This window comes from Danio aesculapii, chromosome 8 (genome assembly GCF_903798145.1).
Source record: "Danio aesculapii chromosome 8, fDanAes4.1, whole genome shotgun sequence".
NCBI classification, from domain to species: Eukaryota; Metazoa; Chordata; class Actinopteri; order Cypriniformes; family Danionidae; genus Danio; species Danio aesculapii.
The window spans coordinates 20,957,382-20,983,803 of record NC_079442.1 but is presented as its reverse complement, the minus strand read 5'-3'; the positions used below and the strand labels follow the sequence as shown (position 1 = coordinate 20,983,803).

The window sequence follows — 26,422 nt, the reverse complement described above, 5'->3', positions numbered from 1 at the left end:
AGGGAAACTCTTTTTTCAACACATTTCATTTCAACATACAATGCCTCAGGAAAATATGCATAGTGCTTTTCCCACATGTTTTTATGTTACAGCCTTATTCCAAAATTGATTAAATTCAGTTAATTCCTCAAGATTCTACACACAATAGCCCATAATACCTAAATACCCCCAAATTGTTGCAAACTCAATTAAAAAAAAAAACAAAACTGAAAAATCACATGTACAGAAGTATTCACAGCCTCAATATTTTGTTGATGCACCTTTGGCAGCAATTACAGCCTCAAATCTTTTTGAATAAGATGCCTCAAACTTGGCACACTTGTCTTTGGGAATCTTTGCTTATTTCTCTTTGCAATACCACTCAAGCTCTATTAGGTTGGATGGGAAGCAATGGTGGACAGCCATTTTCAGCTCTCTCCGGAGATGTTAAATAGGAATTAGGTTTGGGCTATGGCTGGGCCACTCAAGGATATTCACAGAGTTGTTGTGAAGCCACTCCATCGATATTTTGGTGGTGTGCTTTGGGTCATTGTCCTGCTGGAAAATAAACCTTCGCCCCAGTCTGAGGTCAAGAGCACTCTGAAGCAGGTTTTCATTTAGGATGTCTCTGTACATTGTTGCATTCATCTTTCCCTCTATCCTGACTAGTCTTCCAGTTCCTGCTGCTGAAAAACATCCCCACATCATGATGCTGCCACCACCATGCTTTACCGTAGGAATGTTAATAGCCTGGTGATGAGTGGTGCCTGATTTTCTCCAAACGTAACGCCTGGCATTCACTCCAAAGAGTTCAATTTTAGTCTCATCAGACCAGAGAGTTTTGTTTCTTATGGTCTGAGAGTCCTTCTGATGCCTTTTGGCAAATTCCAGGCGGGGAGTGGCTGCCGTCTGGCCACTCTACCATACAGGCCTGATTGGTGGATTGCTGCACAGATGGTTGTCCTTCTGTAAAGTTTTCCTCTCTCCACAAAAGAACGCTGGAGCTCAGACAGAGTGACCATCAGGTTATTGATCACCTCCCTGACTAAGGCCCTTCTGCCCTGATCACTCAGCTGAGATGGCCGGCCAGCTCTAGGAAGAGTCCTGGTGGTTCCTAACACCTTCCACTTACAAATGATGGAGGCCATTGTGCTTACTGGAATTTTCAGAGCAGCAGAAATTTTTCTGTAACCTTCCCCAGCCTTGTGCCTCGAGAAAATCCTGTCTCGGAGGTCTGTCTTTATGCTTTGACATGCACTGTCAACCCTGGGACCTTATATAGACACGTGTATGCCTTTTCAAATCATGTCTAATCAACTGAATTTACCACAGGTGAACTCCAATTAAGCTGCTGAAACATCTCAAGAATGATTAGTGGAAACAGAATGTACCTGAACTCAATTTAGAGCTTCATGACAAAGGCTGAGTATGAATTCTTACCGGATGCACTGTATAATAGTTTAAATAACTCATTTCTAATAACTGAATTCTTTTATATTTGCATGTTGACAGTACATTATTTTACAAGTTAAAAGTTAAAGTTAGGTTAATTATGCAAATCAGTTTAATGGTTTGTTCTGTAGAAAATCAAAAAATGTTGCTTAAGGCTAATAATATTGACTTTAAAATGTTTATTATTATTATTATTATTATTATTATTATTATTATTATTATTATTATTATTATTTTATTCTAGGCAAAATAAAAATAAGGCTTTCTCCAGAAGGAAAAAAAAAATCTGCTCTGTGTAAAATCCTTTGGGAAATTATGTTAAAATAATTAACAGGAGGGCTAATAATTTTAAGAATTTTGATATCTAAAAGGTTAATGTTGTATAATCTACTGTAATTTTTATTGACACTTTTTCTGACACATTTTTCCTCCCTGCTGAGAAAAATATGGCAAAGGTCTTAATGGTTATTACAGTATAATAGGAATTATTTTGGTTTCACAAATGATGAAAAAAAGTCTTAGCCTTTGAGCTTCAGAGCTACAGTCACAAAATCACTTATGAAACACGCATAATGGTATATGATATTCATGTAAAAAATACTTAAAAATAAATAAATAAAAGGGTCACATTTTATTTTGATGGTTATTAGGTTGGGGTTAGGGTTAGTGTTAGTTGACATGTACTTGCAAAGTTTCTTTTGATCAGTTAAATGTCTGTTGAAGGAGCAGTATCAGCAGATATTAAGCAAACAGTGTACTAATACTCAGATGGACATCAAAAGTGTTACCAATAAGCATAAATACATTAACAAATAAATATACAAATTAGAAATTAAACATTTAAATTCCTTAAAAAAAAATCTACGTTATAGTCAGTACTTTATAGTTATTTTTTTTCTATATGTCACCATCTAAGCATGTCAGCGGTCAGCTAGATTTTAAATTTTGACTAAAAAATGCGACGAGGCAGGCCTACTATCAGTCAATCATATTCATGTGTGTGTCAGAGAGCAATATTTTCCAAAGTGTGTGAAGTGTTGTGACAGATCATGCGCAGTACCGATTTGAGGCCCTAGAGGGCAGTGACAAGACTCCTTACAATCTTCATGTGCGTTTATAATTTTATTACTTTAGTTTTAAGAAGTTTAAACAAATCATTATTAGTCGTTATATTTAACTTTAAAGATAGAATAAATGCATGACTGACACTTCACATTGACTGTGGATCTTGTTAAGCAGAGCTGAGCCTTTTCTAAGCAATCTGACATTCATCTTTGCTCTTGAATGTCAAATCAAGCACACGTGATAGAATATTTTTAAAAATAGAGACTATTCAGAGTGCACAGTTTATCTGTTTCTGTAAAACACACAAACAGAAGAACCTAGTAGCTGCATATTGTATAAGTTAAGTAAATTAGTGATCACTTATCAAAGGCTTGGATAACACACACATCATTCTATAGCTGTGCACTGTAAAAAATGCTGGGTTCCACACAAAGCCTTCATGTTCATGTCCCAACACAAATCAATTTAGTTAACTTAATTGTTTTTACAAATTTAGGTGGATTTAACATAAAACAATTAAGTTGTCTCAAAAAAAAAACCTCAAGAATTGTGTTAAATCAGCTCATTTTAAAAATATTACTTTAAACAAGCAGCAAAAATCTACACTAAAATGTTTAAACTAGATTTAAACATAGGCCTTACTATTCCAATGTTTTGAATCTTAAATCATTTTGAGAGCAGACTTAAATTAGGTCTTAAAAAAAGACACATTGTTAGGTGGTTATTTTTATTAAAATGGCAGATTATTCATAGAATCAAAGTCATAAAACCAGTTGTGCTTAAAAAGTGAGGTTGATATGATTGAAAATATTTACATTATATATGAAATTAGGGTGTCACGGTGGTGCAGTGGGTTGCACGATCACCTCACATCAAGAAGGTTGCTGGTTGAAGCCCAGGCTGGGTCAACAGGCAATTCTGTGTGGAGTTTGAATGTTCTCCCTGTGTTGGCATGGGTTTCCCCCACAAGTCCAAAGACATGCCCTATAGGTGAATTAGGTAAGCTAAAATGTCCGTAGTGTATGTGTGTGAATGAGAGTGTATGGATGTTTCCCAGGGTTGCAGCTGGAAGGGTAAAACATATGCTGGATAAGTTGGTGGTTCATTCCACTGTGGTGACCAAAGATTAATAAAGAGACTAATCCGAAAAGAAAATGAATAACTGAATATGGATTTAGTTTTTGGGTTATTACCTAATATGTACATTCAGGCTAGTACCCAGCCTATTGAAAAGGTTTTTTTTTTCTGACCTGTTTTGCAGTTATTCCCCTCATGCAAGGTCTAAATAATGCAGTTTAGTGTCATTTTAAGCACTAAACTTTGCTGGATTAGCTTGTCAGATGGTGAATATAACTACACTTTTTGATGTACTAAAATAGTGCTTACTATACCATTTTATTACAAAGTATTTATTGACAAATTTGCATTTAAACGGTAAATTATTACAGTTTTATAAATGTTATGAGATTAGCATTTGAAAAAAAAAAATTTAAATACAAATTTATCATCCATTATTTTAAAAAAAGGAATCTGGTAAACCTTGCTTTAACCGAAAAAGATTAGCCTATAGGCAAATAATAAAAAAATGGCCATCTCATTCAACTTTCCTCAGTCAGAATTTGGCCACTTAAATAATTAAAAATTAAATTTGTCTGAAAGCCTTCTTCTATTGGTAATTTTCACAATTTATGATGGCATAGCAGTTAAAAATGGGACAAAAACTCTTATGTAACTTTAGCCCAGATAACAAAATACGCAAGGAATATACATTTAAATGGGAAACACCTTCTATCAGATATCTTGGAGTTCAAATCCTTGCAGACCTATCAGATATCTATATTGTAAAAGAGGTGTATGATATGGAAGTACTGACATTGTCCTTAAGACAACAAGTCTATAAAATTTCTGAATTCTTGGGGTAAACAGTTGAGAATAAATGTAATGTTTTAATTTTATTGTGGTGCTTTCATTTATATATATTGGGAGCCTGTTGATCTTTAATACGTAACCCTTAACAAAAGTTTATATAGCAACATTTTTTCAACCATAAATACGAATGTAAATAAGATCGTATTAGATGACCTTTGACAGTTGTGTTGTGTGTCTTTTTTGTTGTTTCTTTGAAAATGTCTTTTTTCTTCTGTTGTTGTTGTTTTGTTTGTTTTGTTCTGAACTGTTTTGGGGAAAAAATGTATATATAGTATACATATATACAGTTAAAGTCAGAATTATTAGCCCCCTTTGAATTTTTTTCATTTTTAAATATTTCCCAAATGATTTTTAACAGAGCGAGAAAATTTTCACAGTATGTCTGATAATATTTTTTTTCTTCTGGAGAAAGTCTTATTTGTTTTAAAGTCAAAATTATTAGCCCCTTTAAGCTATATATTTATTCGATAGTCTACAGAACAAACCATCGTTATACAATAACTTGCCTAATTACCCTAACCTGCCTATTTAACCTAATTAACCTACTTAAGCCTTTTAATGTCATTTTAAGCTGTATAGAAGGGTCTTGAAAAATATCTAGTGAAATATCATTTACTGTCATCATGACAAATATATACTAAATCAGTTATTAGTAAATGACTTATTAAAACTATTATGTTTAGAAATGTGTTGAAAAAAATCTTCTCTCCGTTAAACAGAAATTGGGAGAAAAACATGAACAGGGGGCTATTAAATCAGGGGGGCTAATAGTTCTGACTTCAACTGTATATATAAAAATGGGATAAATGAGCACATATAAAGGTCAAATTGTCGGTCGAGAGTGGGTCTATCTAATCACCCGAACCCCTCCCTGGTTACGGGCCTGACATTTTTGACCGTTTATCATTTTCTAATCTTGCCCTTTTTTGGGGGCCATGAGCGAAAAAAGAAACATGATTAGAAAAAAAGGTTGTTTTTTGTGTGTGTATGTGTGTGATTGAGTCTGTGATGGAAACTTGACACAGCATAGAACAGGAAGTATGCAGATGACCACAGACCCTACAAAGACCTCAGATCTTAAAATAGCTCTTGTGTGATAAATATAAATCAGTGATGATTACTTACATTACCTGTTTTTTGAAACTTTATAATCGATAAACAATTTAATGGTAAAATTCTCAAAAGAACTAAACTAACAAACAAAAAAACCCAAGAAGATATCTGTAATAGCAGTATTTTCAGAAATCCTCAGGCCTCATGCTATCAACTAAAATTTAATGTGCATCATTTCCATATTTTAAGGCCTTCTGGATGTTTTTAAATGTAAAATGTGTTTTTGTCCTGTATCAATTGGGTGCAAAATAACTTGAGGAAACTCATGATCTTGAGTAATCATTGTGGCTTTGGCGCACACACACACACACACACACGCACACACACACACACACACACACACACACACACTTTTGCACAGCTCTGCAGAGAAGTGTAAACCCTTCTGGGCTTTACAGGAAGTAGATATGGCGGAACTTGGAGATGCTGTTTGCGTCACAAGCAAGTTTAGCACAAGAAGTCTGATACAGTAGATGAAACTGTCTCTAGGATCAGAGACACGGCTGAAGAAATGGAGGAGGACATTCGAAAGAAGGGGATGCTGTATTTACAACAGCAGCGGTTCGGGAAGGTAAGATTAACATGCTTTATTCAATGGGGGCTTTGAGTTGAGGGATTGATATGAGACTGTGTGAAAGAACAGTTGGGTTCTTTTGGAGAAGATTAAAAGTCTGCTTGTTTCTGTTCTTATAAATAGTGTACACAAAAAGCCTTAAATCAATTGGCATGAGTAGAAGCCACTCGGTTACATAAACTACCACAAAACAATGAAAACCATGTTGGATCTTTTTTTCTAATGCCAAAATTGCTAAACTTTCTGTTGCAGACTGCCACCGGACAGTTGGCGCTTATAATTTCCTGTGTACAAACTGGCAGTTTTGTGTGCGGTTGTTTGCAAAATTGCAGAATAGCTGTTCATAATTCAAATGGACAGAAAAAAATACATAGATAATTGTCAATAAGTGTGTAAAATCAAGGCCATTTCAAGAACCACATATGTACTCTTGTTGTATTCAGCTATTTTCAGTTGTGTTTCATTTTAAGCCTCAGAGGAATGTATTGAATTGTTCTTATTTTCATTATTAGGACAATCGTCCACCATCGATTATATATATTACTAAATGACAGCATAATATAGAAAGTATAGTCTTTTGAAAAGTGAAAAAGTTAGAATTTAATTAACAATAATACATTTTATACATATTTTATACATATATATTACATTAAAATTAATAAAATATGTATTTATTTATGTCCAAAAGATAGATTTTTCTGCTAAAAACAATAAAGCAGCTTGTTACAATCAATAGTTACATACAGTATATTAAAGTTAAGCAGTTTGCCAGCTGGGTTGGGAGCCGGGCTGTAGCTGGAAGGACATTCAGTGCGTAAAACATGCCAGCGTACATGTAGTTAGCGGTTCATTCCGCTGTGGTGAAAAAAAGTTAAGCCCCCTCTAGCTGGTGTTAAAATAATGACAGTCTTGTGTTGTATGTATCATCATGAAATTGCCCAACACAATTTCACGACAATTCATAGCTTTTTGATTTAGTGCCATATTCATATGAATGTGTACAGCCTTATTCGTACAGTTGTATTTAGGGGTGGGGTTTGGAAATACTCCTCTTTTTAAAAATCATACATTTCCATATGCATGAATTCATATGAATGTGTATTATTAGCTATTTTTCATTAGTACTTTATTTTTATTGAGAACTTTTTAAAATGTTACATTTTACAACACATTTTACATTAAAATTTTACCATATTGCACATGAAATAATAAGCAAATACAAAACTAATAATAAGTAAATAAAAGACACGACATTGGGGAGGACACTTTGTTTCAGATTCAATACATTCAACAGTTGTTAACATTGCAGTAACCAATCCACTTCTTCCAGTGTTTAAAAAAAAAGTCCCTTTTAAGTCTCAAAGTAAATGTCAATTCTTCCATATTGCTTGTTTTTCCTTCACAATTTCTATCCAATAACCAATAGAGGGGGTGTCTGTCACGGTCACCAGTGATCATAACTCCCTAGATCGCTGGTTTGCACATAAGGACTACAAATCCGCCACTCATGGACTACATATTCATACATGCACTCCGTTCACACACACATACATGCTTCCTCATTTCCACTGATTAGACTCCCACAGCTGTTGCAGCTTCTAGACTGATTACAGACACTATTTATACAGCTCTCACATTGCCGATCTGAAAGACGAGGAGTGACAGAGACAACTGAGGTTTAGGATCCACATGCAAGTTTAATCAAAGTCAGGCAAGCAAAGATCAACACAGGTGCAAACAGATGTATAAAGGAGGTCCAGAATCGTGGTCAAATGTAACAGGCGAGAGGTCGGTAGGCAGGCGGCAGACAAGGAGAAAAGTAAACAAGGCAAAGATCAAAACACGGAGAAACCAGACTAGGGGAAACGCGTTGTAATGTCACTTTACAGATAACAAGACTCGGCAATGGAAGTGAGTGTTAGAACTGCATAAATGTCTGTAATCAGTCTAGAAGCTGCAACAGCTGTGGGAGTCTAATCAGTGGAAATGAGGAAGCGTGTGTGTGAACGGAGTGCGTGTATGAATATGTAGTCCATAAGTGGCGGATATGTAGTCCTTATGTGCAAACCAGATCTAGGGAGTTATGATCGCTGGTGACCGTGACAGTATCATGCTTATCCCAGTATCTGGTAATACTCTTCTTGCTTGCCACACTTAATATATTTACAAGATAAACATCCTCCTTCACTACCATCTCTTCAAAGTTTCCAAGATAGTTTGTAATAAAGTCTTTTGGTATATGGTATCTTAAGATCTTTTCCATTTCCAATAAAAAGTCCAGAAAATATGGAGATGATCTACATCAACCTTCCCACGTATCCTTTTAAAGTTTGAGGTGTGGACAATTTTTGCTTTTCATTTTGAGGGTAATGAAAAAACATAGATTTTCCCATGCAAAGTCTTTCCACCTCTGCTAACAGGTAATTGTTGTATCTTACATGCAGAAAGCCATTTTTTTTCAATTGGAATTTCTTCCGCTGATTCTCTTTCCCATTTCTGCCTAATGTAGTTTGTGGAATCTTTTCCATTCTCCCTAAGGGCTTGGTAGAAATAATATTTTTTATTATAATTTTTTTTGTATAAGAATACATAATTAGTTTTATTAATTCATTCAAATCTAAAATGTCATTTGCTTTATATTCCCTTTCAAAGTAATCTCCAATTTTCTGATAGCGGTAAAAGTCTTTATTGTTTCAAATTCATAGATATTTACATTAGATGTCGCCTATGCTATTGGTGTCTATTGGAAATGCGTCAATAGAGCTGCCATTTTAGTACAGGGGAGTGCACCTTTGAAATTTTGAACCTGAAAGGTCCATATTAATATCTCAAGGGTACATATTAGCATCTTAAAAGTACAAAAGTGTTCCTCTTAAAATTTTTAGGTACTAATATATACATTTGAGGTACCAATATGCACCTTCTGAAAAGGTACCACCCCAGTGACAGCTTGCATACCTTTATTTCTGAGAGTGTGTGTATATGTATATATATATATATATATATATATATATATATATATATATATATATATCTCATCAGGAGTTTTTCTGGTGGTCAGTATAACTATAATATAATTATAATTTTACATTACTTTTCTACATCGATGGATAAGTGACCACATGGGCATTGCCAACAAAGAGCGTGTGTTTGTGTGCTTGGAAATGCATTATCCTCCCTCCCTGTTAAATGTACTCAAACGCATCCCTGTCCTGCTTTCACTTCCCATTCTGACGGAGGGAGTGATTCCTTTGTGAATGAATCTCTGTTATCAACGACACGTTCTCTTAGCTGACAATAATACAAGATTCTAGCACTGCAGCATCTTGTTGTCATATTTCATTTACGTTGTTTGCTGATTTTATTCAAAACTAGCATGAGCCTAGTATTTAGTGCAATTTGGTGCTACTTTCGTTATGACCAGTGCAGTAAGTGACTGTATTATCACTTGTTGAGCACAAAAGTGCGTAACATAAAAATGTACAAAATTAATCTTACCTTTGTGTTTTGTTTGCTCGTTTCTACACCCATTCACAGCGCAAAAGTCCAGCATCTTCAGATTGGCTTTAGTCTTGACTAGTGTAGTTGAATGACTTTTGTCCTGGGAGCACTGTACAAATATGGCGGTGCTATTGACACATGATCAGGGTCTGTATGCAATATATATATGGTCCAAATTATTATAATTAGCTACTTTTTCTCATGTATTCTCATGATATTGGGCTGGAAATTCCACATGATTTACAGCTGGTGTAACCAATTAGAATGAAGATTCATTTCATTGAAATTTTATGACCGTTATCCAAAATGATTTTAATTCCAAAAGACAAAATTCACATTTACACATTTGGGAGAGACTTTGAAACACACTTTACATTCTATTCATGGCATACATTTTAATAGGGTATGATTTTCTTGGGATCAAGCCCATAAGTTTTACGCTACAGTGACACAATTAGCAAAATGGCTACTTTTTAGTAAACACTCTAAACGCCATAATTCATTCACTCCTTCATCTTCCTTTGGCTTTGTCCCTTTATTCTTTAGGGGTCACCACAGCAGAATGAACCACCAACTTATCCAGCATATGTTTTACACAGAGGATGCCATTCCAGCTGCAACCCAGTACTGGGAAACATCCATAAACACTCATTCACACACATACACTACGGCCAATTTAGTTTTATTAAATTCACTTATAGTGCATGTCTTTGGACTGTGGGGGAAATCGTATTTTCTATTGGCTAATAGTCAATTAATTCTGCTGTGGTGACCCCTGATTAAAAAAGGGACTAAGCCGAAAAGAACATGAATTAATTGATATTTAGTAATATATAATAATTGTTATTAATTAAATTATTATTATTATTAATACACGCCAACACGGGTAGAACATGCCACACAGAAGTGGGCCAGCCAAGACTTGAACCAGCGACCTTCTTGCTGTGAGGCAACAGTGTGTCGCACAATACTATAATTGGTCTAAATATAACTAAATTAAAAAACTTTGAAAATATGTTTACCTGTAGGAATATAAGAAACAAGTGATCTACTTCTGGCTTTTTTAAAAAAATGTACGCAATTTATAAATAAAAAGTGCTTGTTTTCCATTAAATTGCAGCTACTATTATACACTAGAAATTATAAAGCTTGCATGGAAAGCAAGTTCTAATAACTTTTTCATTCTCATTGTGACATCTGAGTGAAACAGGGCTTGATTTCCTTGTGTAATTGCTTGGATTGTTGGAAGTTTGGCGATAAAAATAGTCTTATTTGAATGTCAGTTTGAAAGTTTGTCTCTATGGACGCAGCAAAGCAACTGTTGCAAAATCCATTTGTCTTGAATATCAGCAATACTGGGAGCTCATCAGGAATTAAACACAGCATCTTTATCTGAAATTTGCTTTGTCATGCTGTGCTGCATCTACTGTAGAGAAATCCACTGATTAGGATGGGCTGTGTGGTTTGCTTTTAGTTGCGTTGTGATATTAATGTCATTGTGTTGTGAGATTAAAGTTAGCTATTTGAAATGTTCGTGTTGTCATGAGTTAGACAGAATACAGAGTCAGAAATTGCTCAAACAGAAAGTTTATGAATAAACAAAGGCAGCGATAATGAACGATAATGAAAGCCGGCTGGATTTGCAACCTCAGAAAGCTTCTCCTTTTGGATCTGTGCCGAGGGGGTTCCAAAAGGTCTCAAAGTGGGGAGAGGTCTCTAGTAGTGGGCGGAAGCTGGTGCTGACAAACACGGAGGTCGGTCTCCCCACAGCGGGGTGGCTGTGCAGATCACAGGTACGGCAGACTGTTACTTTACTTCAACGAGACTGGACAAGACTAGACAAGAATTCTTAGAAGGCTGGTTTTTATAGTTAGATAAGTAACATAGAGTGTACAGATTGTCAAACACAATAATCTGGCAAACAGCTTCACAAAAGGACAAGCATATGTAGAGGGGGAAATCAGATGAAAAGAGCTACAGGTGAGTAATGTGTGCGCGCGCCAGCGCTGATTGTGAGAGGAAACAGCTGAGACCAAGAACAGACAGGATAGAGGAGCCCAGATCAAACCTGGCCCATGACAATTGTGTTGTACACTACTGGGCCCCTGTAGGGTTGTATAGTTTTTAGCCACGTCATGATGCTCACTTCTGCAACGCAATGCTGATGATCAAGTGTAATGTTACAGGCTTTGACATATTAAACTGTAATAATATTTTAGATATCAATATTAATTTGAATGTACAATTATGTGCCACAGCTCAGATCACAGATAAATCTCCCTGAAATTACCTTCATTGAACAGTGATAACATCAGCATTTACCAGGAATAATCAGTTACATTCAAAACCCAAAAAGACATTGATACATGAAAAAAAAAACTTCCTCACCGTTACACTAAAACTTCTTCACCAAAACACTGAAAACTTCCCCACCATTTATTCAAACTCGAGTGGTTATAAACTCGAATTTCACACGAAGGAAGACACACTGAAGAATGTTGGAAAATTGTGACATTCCAAATAGAAAAAAAAAAACAACAACAACAACATTTATTCTAAAATGTTTTAAAGTGGGGTTTTAATTGACTGAACTGATCTCAGCATGTGGTCACATGCAGGATCTGTGGGGTTTGTGACTTTGAAACCAAGTTCTTATTTATACAAACACTTTATGTAAAACTTAAGTTTACAACCCGCAAAGTACCACGTAAGTACAGTGAAATAACGGTGTACTTTTCTGTAAGTTTAGTATTAGTATAAAGAACGTATGTGTAGATATAAGGGAACAAACTGTAATACTTGGATAATAAAGAGGTAACAACCAGGTTTGGTCAACTAGGTTTGATTGAGCAAGAAGGGGCACCTCAGCCAATGAGGGCAAAGGGGCAGTGGCTATATATATATATATATATATATATATATATATATATATATATATATATATATATATATATATATATATATATATAAACAACAGTAAATTTGCTAGCCTGTTGTAAGATGCATTGAACCCTGATGGTAGGCCTGTATCATGCAAAGATGTAAAGTTGTAAACTAAAGCGTTACCACTGTCTATATTCAGTGACACAGAGAGCAGACAATATGACAGAGACAGTGCAAGCAAAGAAATAATGTTGACAAAAAAACCCAGTGGTCCATACATTATATCGCAACTATCTTGTGTCCATACATTACAAGATAAAATTATGACTCATGAATAATTTGGAGTATAAAGAGCACACATTACATTTTTTATTGGAGGGTGAAATCAATCAATTTAATTTACATTATTGTCATATTACATCATAGAAAAAAAAAATCAGATGAATTTTAGCTTACAAAAACCTTGAATAAATAACAATCAAATAATAACAGTCTCCAAATAATAATAAATAATTAAAGTCCAACTGAACCTTATTTTGCTCAGACTTTTATTTCAGTATGTTGATGTACTTTAAACTACAACAGAATATCGAGTAGGGGCCAGGGCTTTATCATTCCCTCATAGCAAACTAATGGTGTGCTTAAGAATATTGTGGCTGAAGTTGTCAAACTGGTTTCCCAGTGTTGGGTTGCAACTGGAAGGGTATCCGCTGCGTAAAACATATGCTGGATAAGTTGGCGATTAATTCCGCTGTGGCGACCTCTGATTAATAAAGGGACTAAGCCAAAAAGAAAATGAATGAATGAAGTTGTCAAACTGATTTCAACAGAGAGGGTCAGTCACTCCAAATGTAGAAGCAAATGGTCAGTCTTAGTTTAAACATTACTGAAACAAACTTTTTTCTTTCAGTGATTTAACTTGCAGGGTTAATTGTTCACCTAAAGAATAGAGCAAAATTAATAATGTAAATTTTGATTTCACCTGGACTTTGACCTGACTGTGTGAGTGCTAAAGGTTTTTTTGAAAAAAAGTTTCTAATTCTATCTCTGTGCACTTTAATGGTCCTGTATCTTCGGCTTGAGGGCAGGGGGTCAAAAAGTCTATGGCCTGACTGGGTGGGATCTTCAGCAATGTTTTACTTCTGAAGGTGTTATGCATACACCAAGTCTGGAATTGGCCCCCTGACAATCCACCCAGGTCAAGTTCTTCCTGTTCTGTGCAGTGCAGCTGGCATACCACACAGTCACACATTAGCATGAGACGCTTTCTATGGCACGCTTATAAAAATTCACCAGTAGCCGAGGAGAGAGTCTAGCCGGCTTCAGCTTCTTGAGGAAGGAAAGTCTTTGTTGAGCTTTCTTTACCAGGTCGGTGGTGTTTAGGGCGCAAGTGAGGTCTGCTATGACGTGGATGCTAATGAATGAATGAATGAAAAATGGTAACACTTCACAATAACAGTACAGGGATAATGATGTGCCAATACGTATACAAAGCATTACTTAATTTTTAAGCTAATGATAAGTTGACGCTTGTACTAATCAAGAACCATGGTTAACCACAATGTGTGTACATGTGTAAATAATACTTGCTAGTTCAATTCCATAACTGTTACCTTTAAACACAGGAGTTCATGAGTAGTTAAGAATGACTTAATGATAATGTGCCCCTCCAAGTAAAGCCATGACATAATGTTCATTATCAAGTCATGAGCCCATATTAGCTAAAACTAACATTTAGCTAAAACTAAAATTCATTAACCAACATGATGCAGTCAACAATAGTTCTTGATTAGTGCATGCCTTAACTCATCACTTAGTTCAGAACCTAAAACATGTGATCAAAAAAAAAAACTTCTCCATTTGATATATATTTTATGTGAATTTTTCTGGGTTTGGTCTATAAATTTCAATTAGCTGCTTTCCTCAGCGCTTCATTTAGCTGCCTTTCCCCAATCTGAACCACATGTTTGTCAGCGAATACTCTGTATCAATAGAGCTATTAGAATTAGAAATTCATGAATCATATTAAGCTCTCTGCCAGTGTCATGAACCACTTCCTAAACTGACTACGTGATCCATTCGAACACATTAATATTCTCATCTAAACCCATTTTGGCTTGATTTTGATTGATGACATTGATCACATTGTTGGTTTGTGCCATATGCACAGTAGAATTAGCCCATTGGCATCACTGAGAGGACTTTTGGGCTGCTAGAGTCCATTAAAGGCAGTTAATGTTAGCAGTAGGATCAGAACCGTCTCTTTAGCAAACCGCAAGCAGTCTGTTGCATCTGTGATAGATTATCTGCTGTTTAAGGCCATGAATTTTTCAGAAATGGTAGGTAATGTCTAAACCACAGTTGTTTTTGAAACTCTTTGTGCGATTATGGCTGTTTCCTGATGGAGGAATCTCACATTTTAAATACTAGTTGATTCTTTCATGATCCAACTCTCTGTAGGCACTTTGTGCCAATGTTAAAAGCTTTAACAAGTTCTCATTATCATAATCAGTGTTCTACGTGTGGTTCTAGTCAAGATGAGTACATTTCACCATTGGACGTTGGTGTGTTTTTGCATTTAGAGTTTTTTTTTATTAGACATCCATTAAAGGAAGGTTGTTGTTATTAAAGTGATATGGTCAATTATGTATATATATAAAACAATATAGCATTACAAATAAACAGTTGAAGTCAGAATTATTAGCCCCCCTAAATTATTAGGCCCCCTGTTTATTTTTTCCCCAATTTCTGTTTAACAGAGGGAACTTTTTTTCAACACATTTCTAAACATAATAGTTTTAGTAACTTATTTCTAATAATTGATTTATTTCATATTTTCCATGATGACAGTAAATAATATTTTACTAGATACTTTTCAAGACACTTCTATACAGCTTAAAGTGACATTAAAAGGCTTAACTAGGTAAATTAGGTTAACTGGGCAGGTTAGGTTAATTAGGCAAGTTATTGTATAACAATGGTTTGTTCTGTAGACTATCAAAAAAGTATATAACTTAAAAGGGCTAATAATTTTGACCTTAAAAATGGTTTTTGAAAAATTAAAACTGCTTTTATTCTAGCCGAATTAAAACAAGTAAGACTTGCTTTAGAAGAAACAATATTATCAAACATACTGTGAAAATTTCCTTGCTCTGTTAAACATGGGAAATATTTTAAAACAAAAACAAAAAATGTCTGATTAGTTTTACAATAGTAAAATGTCTGTGTGAGCACTTTGCATGTGCAGGATTTTTGCCAGCTCACGAGTGTACCGGAAAGCAAACGCCAAAAGGTGCAGATATCAATAATGAAACTCTATTTATCAGAAAATGCTTACCAAACAATTATTAAAATGCCATAAAAGTTTAGTTTACAATACCTATTTTGTTTTACCAGTTGATTTGTATTATAGAACTCAATAATTGACATTTATATAAGGTACAACTTTTACAAAGTTACAAAACTGTTCCTAAAGGAACATCATGTGTATATATAACCACATAAGAATTTTTTTTCCTTCACCTTTAAAAGCATTATCAACATTGCACAGAATAATAACATAACAATTATCATCATTCACTTATTCATTTCTACATCAATGCAATGTAATTCTTACAGACTAAAACATAAAAAAATACATTTCCATTTTATTGTTTGTATCATTTTATACTCAAAATACTTCACAATAATTCACAATATCATAGATAAACAACAAAGCATTACAGAAAGGTCCAATTCCTCATTTATTCCTCTTTAAGTGATTTTAATTTATGAATCCAGAACACTTCTCTTTGTAATAATCTTTTATTCAGATTACCTCCGCTATGTGACTCAAATACTTCCTCAATTCCTATACATTCTAGTTGTTTAACTTCAAACTTCATTACTGGTCCAAATTTACTGTATGTTGATTAAATGAGTTCAATACTGTGTTCAATAAAGATTTAGGTTAATAAAATTAGTGCTTAAAACATATTTAAATGACAAATGTGCATATGCTGGTAACACCTTTATTTTTACCCCATTAATTTTAGGATTCATTTATGCAGTTGAAGTCAGAATTATTAGCCCCCCTTTGAATTTTTTTCCTTTTTTAAATATTTCCCAAATGATGTTCAACAGAGCAAGAAAATTTTCACAGTCTGTCTGATAATATTTTTTCTTCTGGAGAAAGTCTTATTTGTTTTATTTCGGCTAGAATAAAAACAGTTTTTAATTTTTTTAAAAAACATTTTAAGGTCAAAATTATTAGCCCCTTTAAGCTATATTTTTCCAATAGTCTACAGAACAAACCATCGTTATACAATAACTTGCCTAATAACACAAACTTGCCTAGTTAACCTAATTAACCTAGTTAAGCCTTTAATTGTCACTTCAAGATGTATAGAAGTGTCTTGAAAAATATCTTGTCAAATATTATTTACTGTCATCATGGCAAAGTGAAAACAAATCAGTTATTAGAAATGAGTTAAACAGAAATTGGGGAAAAAATAAACAGAGGGGGTAATAATTCTGACTTCAACTGTATATATGTAGCTTGGATAAGTTTAACAAAAGTTGTCTGATAGTAAACATCCTGAAATATAAAAATGTGTAAATTTACATGACTTTCAGTCTTCTCTCTGTTTCAGAAATGGCGAAAGGTCTGGTCTGTGTTGTATCGAGAAAGCTCCTGCTCCATCTCTCGCCTTGAGTTTTTCGAGATTAAAGATGGAGCTTCCAACCCGCTGGAGAAAGCCAACCGCAAACAGGAAAACAAAAAGGTGAAGAACAGCCTGTGGAACTCAGATTTTCCAGAATAGAACACATAAGATGTGGCGTATCTGAGCGATGTAATTCCAAATCTACCACGTTTAAGAACAATCAAACTCAATTATGAGTCATGTACATGCATTATGTGTGGGAGAAAAAATGGTTACTAAAGTAACCCTTCGTTCCTCGAGGGGGGAACGGAAATGCTATGTGAAAACTTCCACTATGAGGATTTCGTCAGATACCAGTCATTTGAAAGAGTATAAAAACGGGCCAATGAAATGCCAATGAGTTGGCGGCGTCAGCGTGCACAGCCGGCGTCGATGACAATCAGTCATGCTATAAAGACGCAGCCAGTGCCGTTCTCGACATCCTTTTCTAGCTGAAGAGACTTTCACGCTAAACACTTAAGGGACAATTGTTGTGGCGAAGGAACATAGCATTTCCGTTCCCCCTCTCGGGGAACGAAGGGTTACTTTTGTAACCGTAACGTTCCCCTTTGGATGGGGAACTCCAATGCTATGTGGAAACTTCCACTATGTGGAAATCTATGGAAAATGCCACAACGAAAGTACCTTACCGCGTCCCTGGCGAAGGGTGTGCCACGCAGTAGAGCGAGCGCACCTACAACGCCTCGAGACACAGTCTTCCAACGTGTCCCCTGGCCCTTACTTACCTGTTCAGGAACAGTTCTATTTTTTGGGGAGTCGCAATAACCCAGTAAAATAGGTTTTAATATGACAGTACGTTGGGAAAGCGTTCAGTCCCGATAGGGAGGACGCTGCAGAGCTCACCTGCTACCCAGAGGGGAGACCTGGTGACAACCTGTGGACTCTGCAGGGTTCGCCAAATGGGGAACTGAACTGACAAAGCTGAAAAAGCGCACGTATCTCCGGGTTAGGGAGAATGGTGCAGCATGCTTGTTTCGACACCTCAACCGAATCGTTTAATCAATCACCAAGGGTTACCTAATACCCTTGAGGAAACCGGCTCCACTCGCAGATTGTAAAAACTTGCAAATGTATTGGGTGTCACCCAACCCGCAGCTCTACAAATGTCTGTCAGAGAGACGCAGCGTGCTAACGCCCAGGAGGATGCGATGCTCCGAGTGGAGTGCATTCTCTCCCCCGGGGAACACGGCTCACCCTGGCTCTGATAAGAGAGGGAGATGGCATCCACTATCCAGTGGTCCAACCTCTGTTTAGATATACGGCACTTCCCTTCTGCTGACCACCATAACAGACAAAGAGCTGGTCAGAGGATCTAAAGCTCTGAGTGTGGTCCACATATATTCACAAAGCGCGAACGGGACACAACAATGAAAGGGCTGGGTCTGCCTCCTGCGCGGGCTGCGCTTGCAGGCTCACTACCTGATCCTTAAATGGCGTGGTAGGAACCTTGGGCACATAGAATTCTAGGCACAAGTCACTGACCGAAAATGCTTCCAGGTCCCAACCCTCTTAATCGATGCCAACGTGACCAGCAGAGCTGTATTCAATGACAGAAATCTCAAGGATACTGAGTCGAGTGGTTCGAAGGGATCCCCACGTAGGCTCGTTAGTACTACCGCAAGATCCCAAGAAGGCATGAGGGGGGGTTGGGAACATCCGCTTCGCACCTCTGAGGAACCGGATGAAGAGGTTATGCATCCCCACGGTGCCACCATCCATCGCATCATGATGAGCGGAGATGGCGGCCACGTAAACCTTCAGTGCGGAGGGCAACAGCCTTCGCTCCAACCTGTCCTGAAGGAAAAAGAGCACAACACTGATCTGGCAAGATTGGGGGTCTTCTCGGTTAGAAGCGTAATCATGCCTCATAGAGGGTGCACTAGCCTGAGTAATGGTATTAACCACCGCCAATGGTAGGTTACCTAAGTCTTCCTCGTCGCGTCTATGGACCACACGTGGAGGTTCCACAGATCTGAGCGAGGGTGCCAGATGGTGTCCTGTCCCTGAGAGAGTAGGTCCGTCGTGAGGAGGGAGAGTTCTGATATCCAGGTCCGGTTGGGCCAGAGAGGTGCAAGTAGCAAGACATGCTCCTCGTCTTCCCTGACCTTGCACAGTAACTGCGCGAGTAGGCTCACTGGGGAAACGCATATTTGCGCATGCCCCGAGACACGGGGTGGAGTTGCCATTCTCCCAGGGTGGGAGCTGCCGTGAGAGCCCGTTGGCCGCATGCTTGAGCTCATCCGGGATGTAAATAGCAAGCAGCGACTTCAGCCGCGGATGACTCCAGAGGAGCAGACGGCGAGCGAGCTGATACTCCATACGGTTGGTATACACTACCGCCGCCGTGCTGTCCATTCTGACCAGCACGTGTTGCCCCCTCAGCACCTGTAAAAAGCGGCGCAGAGCGAGAAATACTGCCAACAGCTCTAGGCAGTTGATATGCCAATGCAGCTGGGTTCCCTTCCACAGGTCCGCAGCAGCATGCCCGCAGCAGCATGCCCGCAACACATGGCCCCCCAAACTGTACTGGAGGCATCTGTCGAAATGACAACATGCCTGGATGCCTGACCTAGGGGCACTCCGGCCCGTAGGAAGAACGGGTCCCTCCAGGGGGTGAGGGTGCGACGAAACAGCGCAGTGACAGTCACTCGGTGTGTGCCTGCGTGCCATGCGTGTCTGGGGACCCGATCGTGAAGCCAATGCTGTAGTGGTCTCATATAGAGCAATCCGAGTGGCTGCGGATGCCATATGCCCCAGGAGCCTCAGAAAAGATTTCAGGGGGACCACCCTTTTCCTGTCAAACTCTCTCAGACAGTTCTGCATTAGCTCAACGCGTTCTCATGAGAGGCGCGCCTTCATGGTGATCGAGTCCAGCTCCAACCCGAGAAAGGAGATGCTCTGCACGGGGGCGAGCTTGCTCTTTTCTTGGTTGACCTGAAACCCTAACAGGCGGAGGTACCGGAGCACCTTGTCTCTGTGCATAATCAATTGCTCCCGAGAGTGGGCTAAAATCAGCCAGTCATCGAGATAATTGAGCATGCGGATGCCCTCATAGCCGATCGCATAGCCGAGTCTGATCGTATGGATGAGCCATTACGATGGGCTGGCCTGCACTAACCAGGCAGGCATAGCCCCGCAAGTGATCCCACCGGCACGATCACTGACATGCCAGCGGTGGGGCAGCCTGAGGAAACGCACGGTTGGAGTGGCATCTTGAAAAAGACGTGCTGCACGACCATGTTGCTCTTTTAGGAAAGCTTTTTTCCTATATACAAACCGCTCTTGGAGGACCGCACTCAAAGGACGCCAGGCAAGGGAGAAAAACCCAGCTCGACCATCTGCCATTGCGTATACGCGCTCTGGACCGGGAGAAGCTGCTTCTCGATCTCTCTCTGTAGACACAGGTTGGAGATACCCTCAAAGACTCTCTCAGAAGCTTCGTGAAAGGCTCTGAAAGCAAAAAGGATGTCGAGCATGGCACTGGCTGCATCTTTATAGCATGACTGATTGTCATTGACGCCAGCTGTGCACGCTGACGCCACCAACTCATTGGAATTTCAATGGCCCGTTTTTATACTCTTTCAGATGATTGGTTTCTGACGAAATCCCCATAGTGGAAGTTTCCACATAGCATTGGAGTTCCCCATCCGAAGGGGAACAACCATTTGTAGGAAGTACCATTAAACATGTTGCCTATTTCTGCTATGATCCCTTTTATAAAAAAAAAAAAAAAAGGATTTTCACAATTGTAGTCTTTTAAAAATGAAAGCATGTGGATGATGATTAGTTCTTGATGTTTATGAGTCATGTTTTCAAATTGCAGCTTATTACAAATGTATTATGCATGTAGATTGTTGAAACACTTTTCATGGAAAGATTCCCAAAATGGCCTAAATGAAATACTGTGGAAAGACAAAATCTCCAAAATGAAATATACTATTATGGTAAGACAAACTGAACAAAATTCAATATACTATTATGGAAAGTCACAATGGTCAAAATTAAATGTACTATTATGGCCAAAAATATACTATTAAATGAAATATACTATTATAGAAATCCAAAATGGGAAAAGTGGGTATCACGATTGCCTCACAGCAAGAAGGTCGCTGGTTCGAGCCCTGGCTGGGTCAGTTGGCATTTCTGTGTGGAGTTTGCATGTGATCCCCGTGTTCGCGTGGATTTCCTCCAGGTGCTCCGATTTCCCCCATAGTCCAAAGACATGCACTAAAGGTGAATTGAATAAGCTAAATTGGCCGTAGTGTATGTGTGTGAATGCAAGAGTGTATTGGTGTTTCCCAGTGTTGGGGCTGGAAGGGCATCTTGTCACGATTGCAGGTTTGTGCGCTTTCCGTAGCGTCTGTTTTGTCACGTGGGTTTGTTTTGTTTTGGTTGTCTACGTGTATTTGTTATGGTCACGTGTCATGCCGATACTCAGCTGTTTTGATTAGCTCGACAGCTGAGGTTCATTTGTGGGTCTATATCTGGGCAACAGTTCTATGTTTCCTTGTCAGTTCGTTGTGTTTGCTCATGTATGTCTGTCTGTGCTCAGGACTGTGAGGAGTGTCTGCTGGACCTGATTATCGTCTGTCTGTCTCCCGGTTGCTACCACCCTTACCCCTCGTTCTCTCACTCATTTTTCCCTGTCCTGTCTGGTTATTTTGACTGTGTCAAATAAACTTTTTACTTGCAATTTGGATCCTTCCCCCGTATCTTATCTTCGTAACACATCTGCTGCTTATAACATATACTGGATAAGTTGGCGGTTCATTCCGCTGTGGTCACCCCTGACTAATAAAGGGACTAATCCGAAAAGAAAATGGAGTGAATGATTATGAAAAGCCAAAATGGTCAAAATTCAATATATTATTATGGAAAGCCAAAATGGCCAATATGAAATATTGTGAAAGAAAACAATCTATGTTAGACTCAAGTTTTATTTATTTATTTGCAAATTTTTTACAGGTGATAAAAATGAGCGACTGCATTCGTGTTTCGGAGGCTGATGTGGAAGGCTGTCCCCGGGATTGTGGGCCTTTTTTGGTGGAGACAACTGAAAAAACATTTGTGTTTGCTGTTGAGACAGCTGAACTGGATGACTGGACCCAAAAACTTTGTGAAATCGCCTTTCCGGTATTTAACTTTGTTTATTTTGTTACTGTCTCTTTACTAGAAGATTGCACTGCAAAAAAATGCTTTACTTACTTTTTTTGTTGTATTTTTAGTCCAAATATCTAAAAATGCTTAAATCAAGAAGCATTTTCTAGTCAAGCAAAACATAATTGTTTTTAGAAATAATATGCAAAACATTAGAGGTGAGTTTTACCATAAAAAAAATAATATATATATTTTTTTATAATTTTTTTTCTATTTGATATAAGATTATTTTGCTTATCCCACTGGCAGATTATTTTGCTTGTTGTAGGGAAAATCTCACTTAATTTTGATATATTGTTTCTTAAAACAAGACAATATGTTTTGCTTGTCTAGAAAATGCTTCTTGATTTAGGAATTGTTAGATATTTGGAAGAGAAACAAGAAAACTTGATGACAAACAAGATGTAACAACTCTTATTTTATTTCTTTAAGTCTCGCAATTCGCACTTTCAGATATGTGAGTTTATATCTTACAATTTGGTTTGTCTTACAAGTCCTACTCTGTTTCCTTTTTTCTCTCTCAAAATTTTGTTTTATATTAGTTATTTTCTTTTCTTTTCTTTTTTCCTTATCAGATTTGTGATTTTACATATCAAAATTGTGTTTGCTGTATATCTCTAAATATCCAAGTCTTTTCCCTCAAATTTTGAGTTTTTTCTCCCTCTGAATTTTTTATTAATATTTCAGAGTTTATATCTGGAAATTTGACTGTTTTTCTCTGGAAAACAAGTCTTTTTAATGTTGTATTCAACATTGCTATGAATTTAACATTAACATTGCATGTACTTAACATTTATTCATTCATTTTCTTGTCGGCTTAGTCCTTTTATTAATACGGGGTCGCTACAGCGGAATGAACCTCCAACTTATCCAGCACATGTTTTACGCAGCGGATGCCCTACTGCGCCACTGTGTCGCCCCATGTACTTAACATAGTTTTTGAAAACATTATTGCTATTATTGATTATGTATTACAGTGCAAACCAGATCACTTGACAGCTTCATTCATTCATTAATTTTCTTTTAGGCTTAATCCTCTTATTAATCCGGGGTCGCCCCAGCAGAATGAACCGCCAACTTATCCAGCACATGTTTTACACAGTGGATGCCCTTCCAGCTGCAACCCATCTCTTAGAAACATCCATACACACTCACTCACACTCATACGCTACAGACAATTTAACCTTCCCAATTCACCTGTATTGCATGTCATTGTACTGTGGGGGAAACCGGAGCACCCGGAGGAAACCCAAACGAACGCAGGGAGAAACTCCACACAGAAATGCCAACTATCTCAGCCAAGGCTCGAACCAGAGACCTTCTTGCTGTGAGGCGACAGCACTACCTACTGCGCCACTCTACTTGACATCTTACGCAGTATAAAATATTTACAAAATAGTCTAAGTTTCTAGTTTTTGTCTTATTTTCATGGCTTTGTAACCTCAGTTGTGCTTTTACTCCTAAAATCTTTAAGACATTTTGTGTTTACGTCTGCTGTCTGCCAAGAGAGATTGTCTTTGCTGAAAGCTTGTCAGCTCCTTGTGCTCAAATTTCTGCAGACATGAAAATTTAAACTGCAGCAGCTCGCCACTATTTTTTTGTCACCTCAGCAGATGTAAAAACCCTTTAAAGCTGATCAGAAACTTGCTCATATGATTCATCGAGGTTCTCATGCTAGTAGTTTAATGCTTGTGCAAAGAAGAGCTTCTGTTCACCGTGACCTTTCTCACTTGTGTCTTTAAATAAAGGAAGTTGTTTGTTCAGTTTATCACATTGTATGGTATTTTTGCATTGTGGGAAGTTACCATGACTTCATGGATGCAAAAGCACAATTTTTGCACTTGCTCTGGTTCAGCTGTGAGTCAGACTAAATGCCCTAAACTATTTACAGTTTTTTTTCAGTCGCTTTGGTGCATTTCTCACTACACTATTTACATTTGCACAACAGTTAATGCATTTCTCAAAACAATTAGTCATTTGTGCACATCATAGCAACAGATTCTCATTCCTTCCAACGAATTGCAAATGCTTTTGAACACGCATCAAATGCTCTTATACAACTCTCTGCTGTTTTATAACATTATAATTTGTTTATGTCATGTCAGTCAAAATGAGCTAAACTTGTGAATGCTGAATAGTGATTCCATATAAAAATAATAGTCCTCATTTCATTACTTGAGTCATTACATACAAAAAATGTTGAACTAGTTGTCAAAATCTGTCAGGCAAATTTTATTGTATAAAAAAAATCTTTTTTTTTTTCCTGAAAATGTCTAAATTGAACAATTTCATGAATGATTTAAAGACCTATGTATGTCGTAAGTTAAGTTCCAATATGTACTGCAATATTGTTTACAGTTGTGCAAAGCTCTATTCAAAGGAGGTTTACGTATGTTTTAAATAAGGATGTATTTATTCCTTTGCACAATGCTGTGAATAAATTAGAATTGCAAAGAGCAAATGCAGTAAAAATGTGAAACATACATATTCAGTGTACTTAGATACTTCACTAAATGCAGTGATGTCTAACTTTACTGTAGTTTTCAACTGGCTGTGCAAATAGTATATACAGTAGTGCTTTCTTGACCATTTTCAGGACGTGTCACCAAAATCTGACTTTTTGCATTGGAAAACATTTACAAATTGAAATTGTCATAATGAAAACATGACAAAGCCATTTGACTATCTTGTTCATAAACAATGGTGTCAGGACTTTTCATCTTGATGACACTGACACTTTCATTTACGTAAATACTTTCTTTTGAGCAGGGCTGGGCTGGGACAAAAAAAAAAAAAAAAAAATCAGCCCTGGCATTTTGGGACAGAACGGCCCACTACATACAATCAAAATGGTACCAAAATGCTGCTCATTAATTAATGTTACCAACTCCCATTCTATAAAAACACAAAAGCTATATATAGGAAATAATGAGAGCTGACAAATTAAACTTAAAAAATGTCATTTATTATTATAATAAAATCATAATCCACATTGAAAGTCCATATTGTGTGTGCCTGTGTGTTTTGAGGGAGCCTATATTAAATAATGAAAATAATAAAAATTGTCGGCTGATGTACACAGTTAATATTAATTACTGAAATAAAGCTAAAGAATAAAAGCAATGTGTCAGAGACCCTAAAAAATGTTTAACTCAACAATGAAACATCAAACATAGCTTAAAGACTGTATATAGTCAATCAAATGAACTTAATCAATTAAAAATTGCAACAAATTTTTGTTTGGGTCTAAACTACAAAATTAAATGTAAAAAAATAGTATTAGTTTTGCTTAAGTTGCACACTTGTTTGGTCATGATAAATATCATTATAACTATATTGTATAAATATTATTTTAACTATATAGGCCTATCATCCTGACAATCAAAAACAAAATGCCATGATATCTCATGCGATTGTCTTCTGACCGAGTGCATCTTAAAATATAGGAATAACACTCCTCATAGAGCTTGAGACGCATACAGTTCTTTAGGATCTTTATAATTTGTAAAATAAGACTTGCAGGTTAAGGAAACAGCATAGGAAGAAGTTAGCCTTGGTGTAGATGAAAAGTTTAAAAAAAAAGTATATTTATATAGACAGATAACCATCTAACTAGATCGAATAGACAGAAATATATTGATCTGTGGAACAGTTGCCGATCCGCAGTTGCCGAAAAGGCAAACGCCTGCTCACCGCTTCTGCCCTCCATATGCACGAGTGGGGTGAGAAACAGACGTGACGCTCGACTATTTTGACAAATAAGCTACACACTGACGTTGCACGATTACACAGAGCCCAAATGGAAGTTTGTGATTTGGTCGCCCCAATGTCAATAAAGAAAAGAATCACTGGGCTGCAGATTATGTTACATGGGCCGGTCTGTCCGAAAAAGAAACATCTTACTTTCAGAGCGTCACAGATCACAACATCGTCAATTAATTAGGCAGAAAAAAAACGATAGCCTGCTAAGTGTTTCATGGGCCGATCAGATCAGAAGAAAATGATCAGCCCGGCCCAAAAAGTACGTCAGCCCAGCGGGAACTGCCCGGTCTGTCAGATGGCCAGT

General features: G+C 37.2%; 1 protein-coding gene across 1 annotated transcript in view; it reads left to right on the top strand.

Moving 5' to 3' along the window:
* The first annotated feature begins 5,961 nt into the window (after positions 1-5,961).
* dok2 (docking protein 2) overlaps positions 5,962-26,422 on the top strand; it is a 48,596-nt gene continuing 28,135 nt past the window's right edge. Inside the window, 4 exon segments of the mRNA XM_056464335.1 lie at positions 5,962-6,000; positions 6,002-6,109; positions 17,128-17,259; positions 22,165-22,332. Of these exon segments, the coding sequence (XP_056320310.1) occupies positions 5,962-6,000; positions 6,002-6,109; positions 17,128-17,259; positions 22,165-22,332 (447 nt within the window).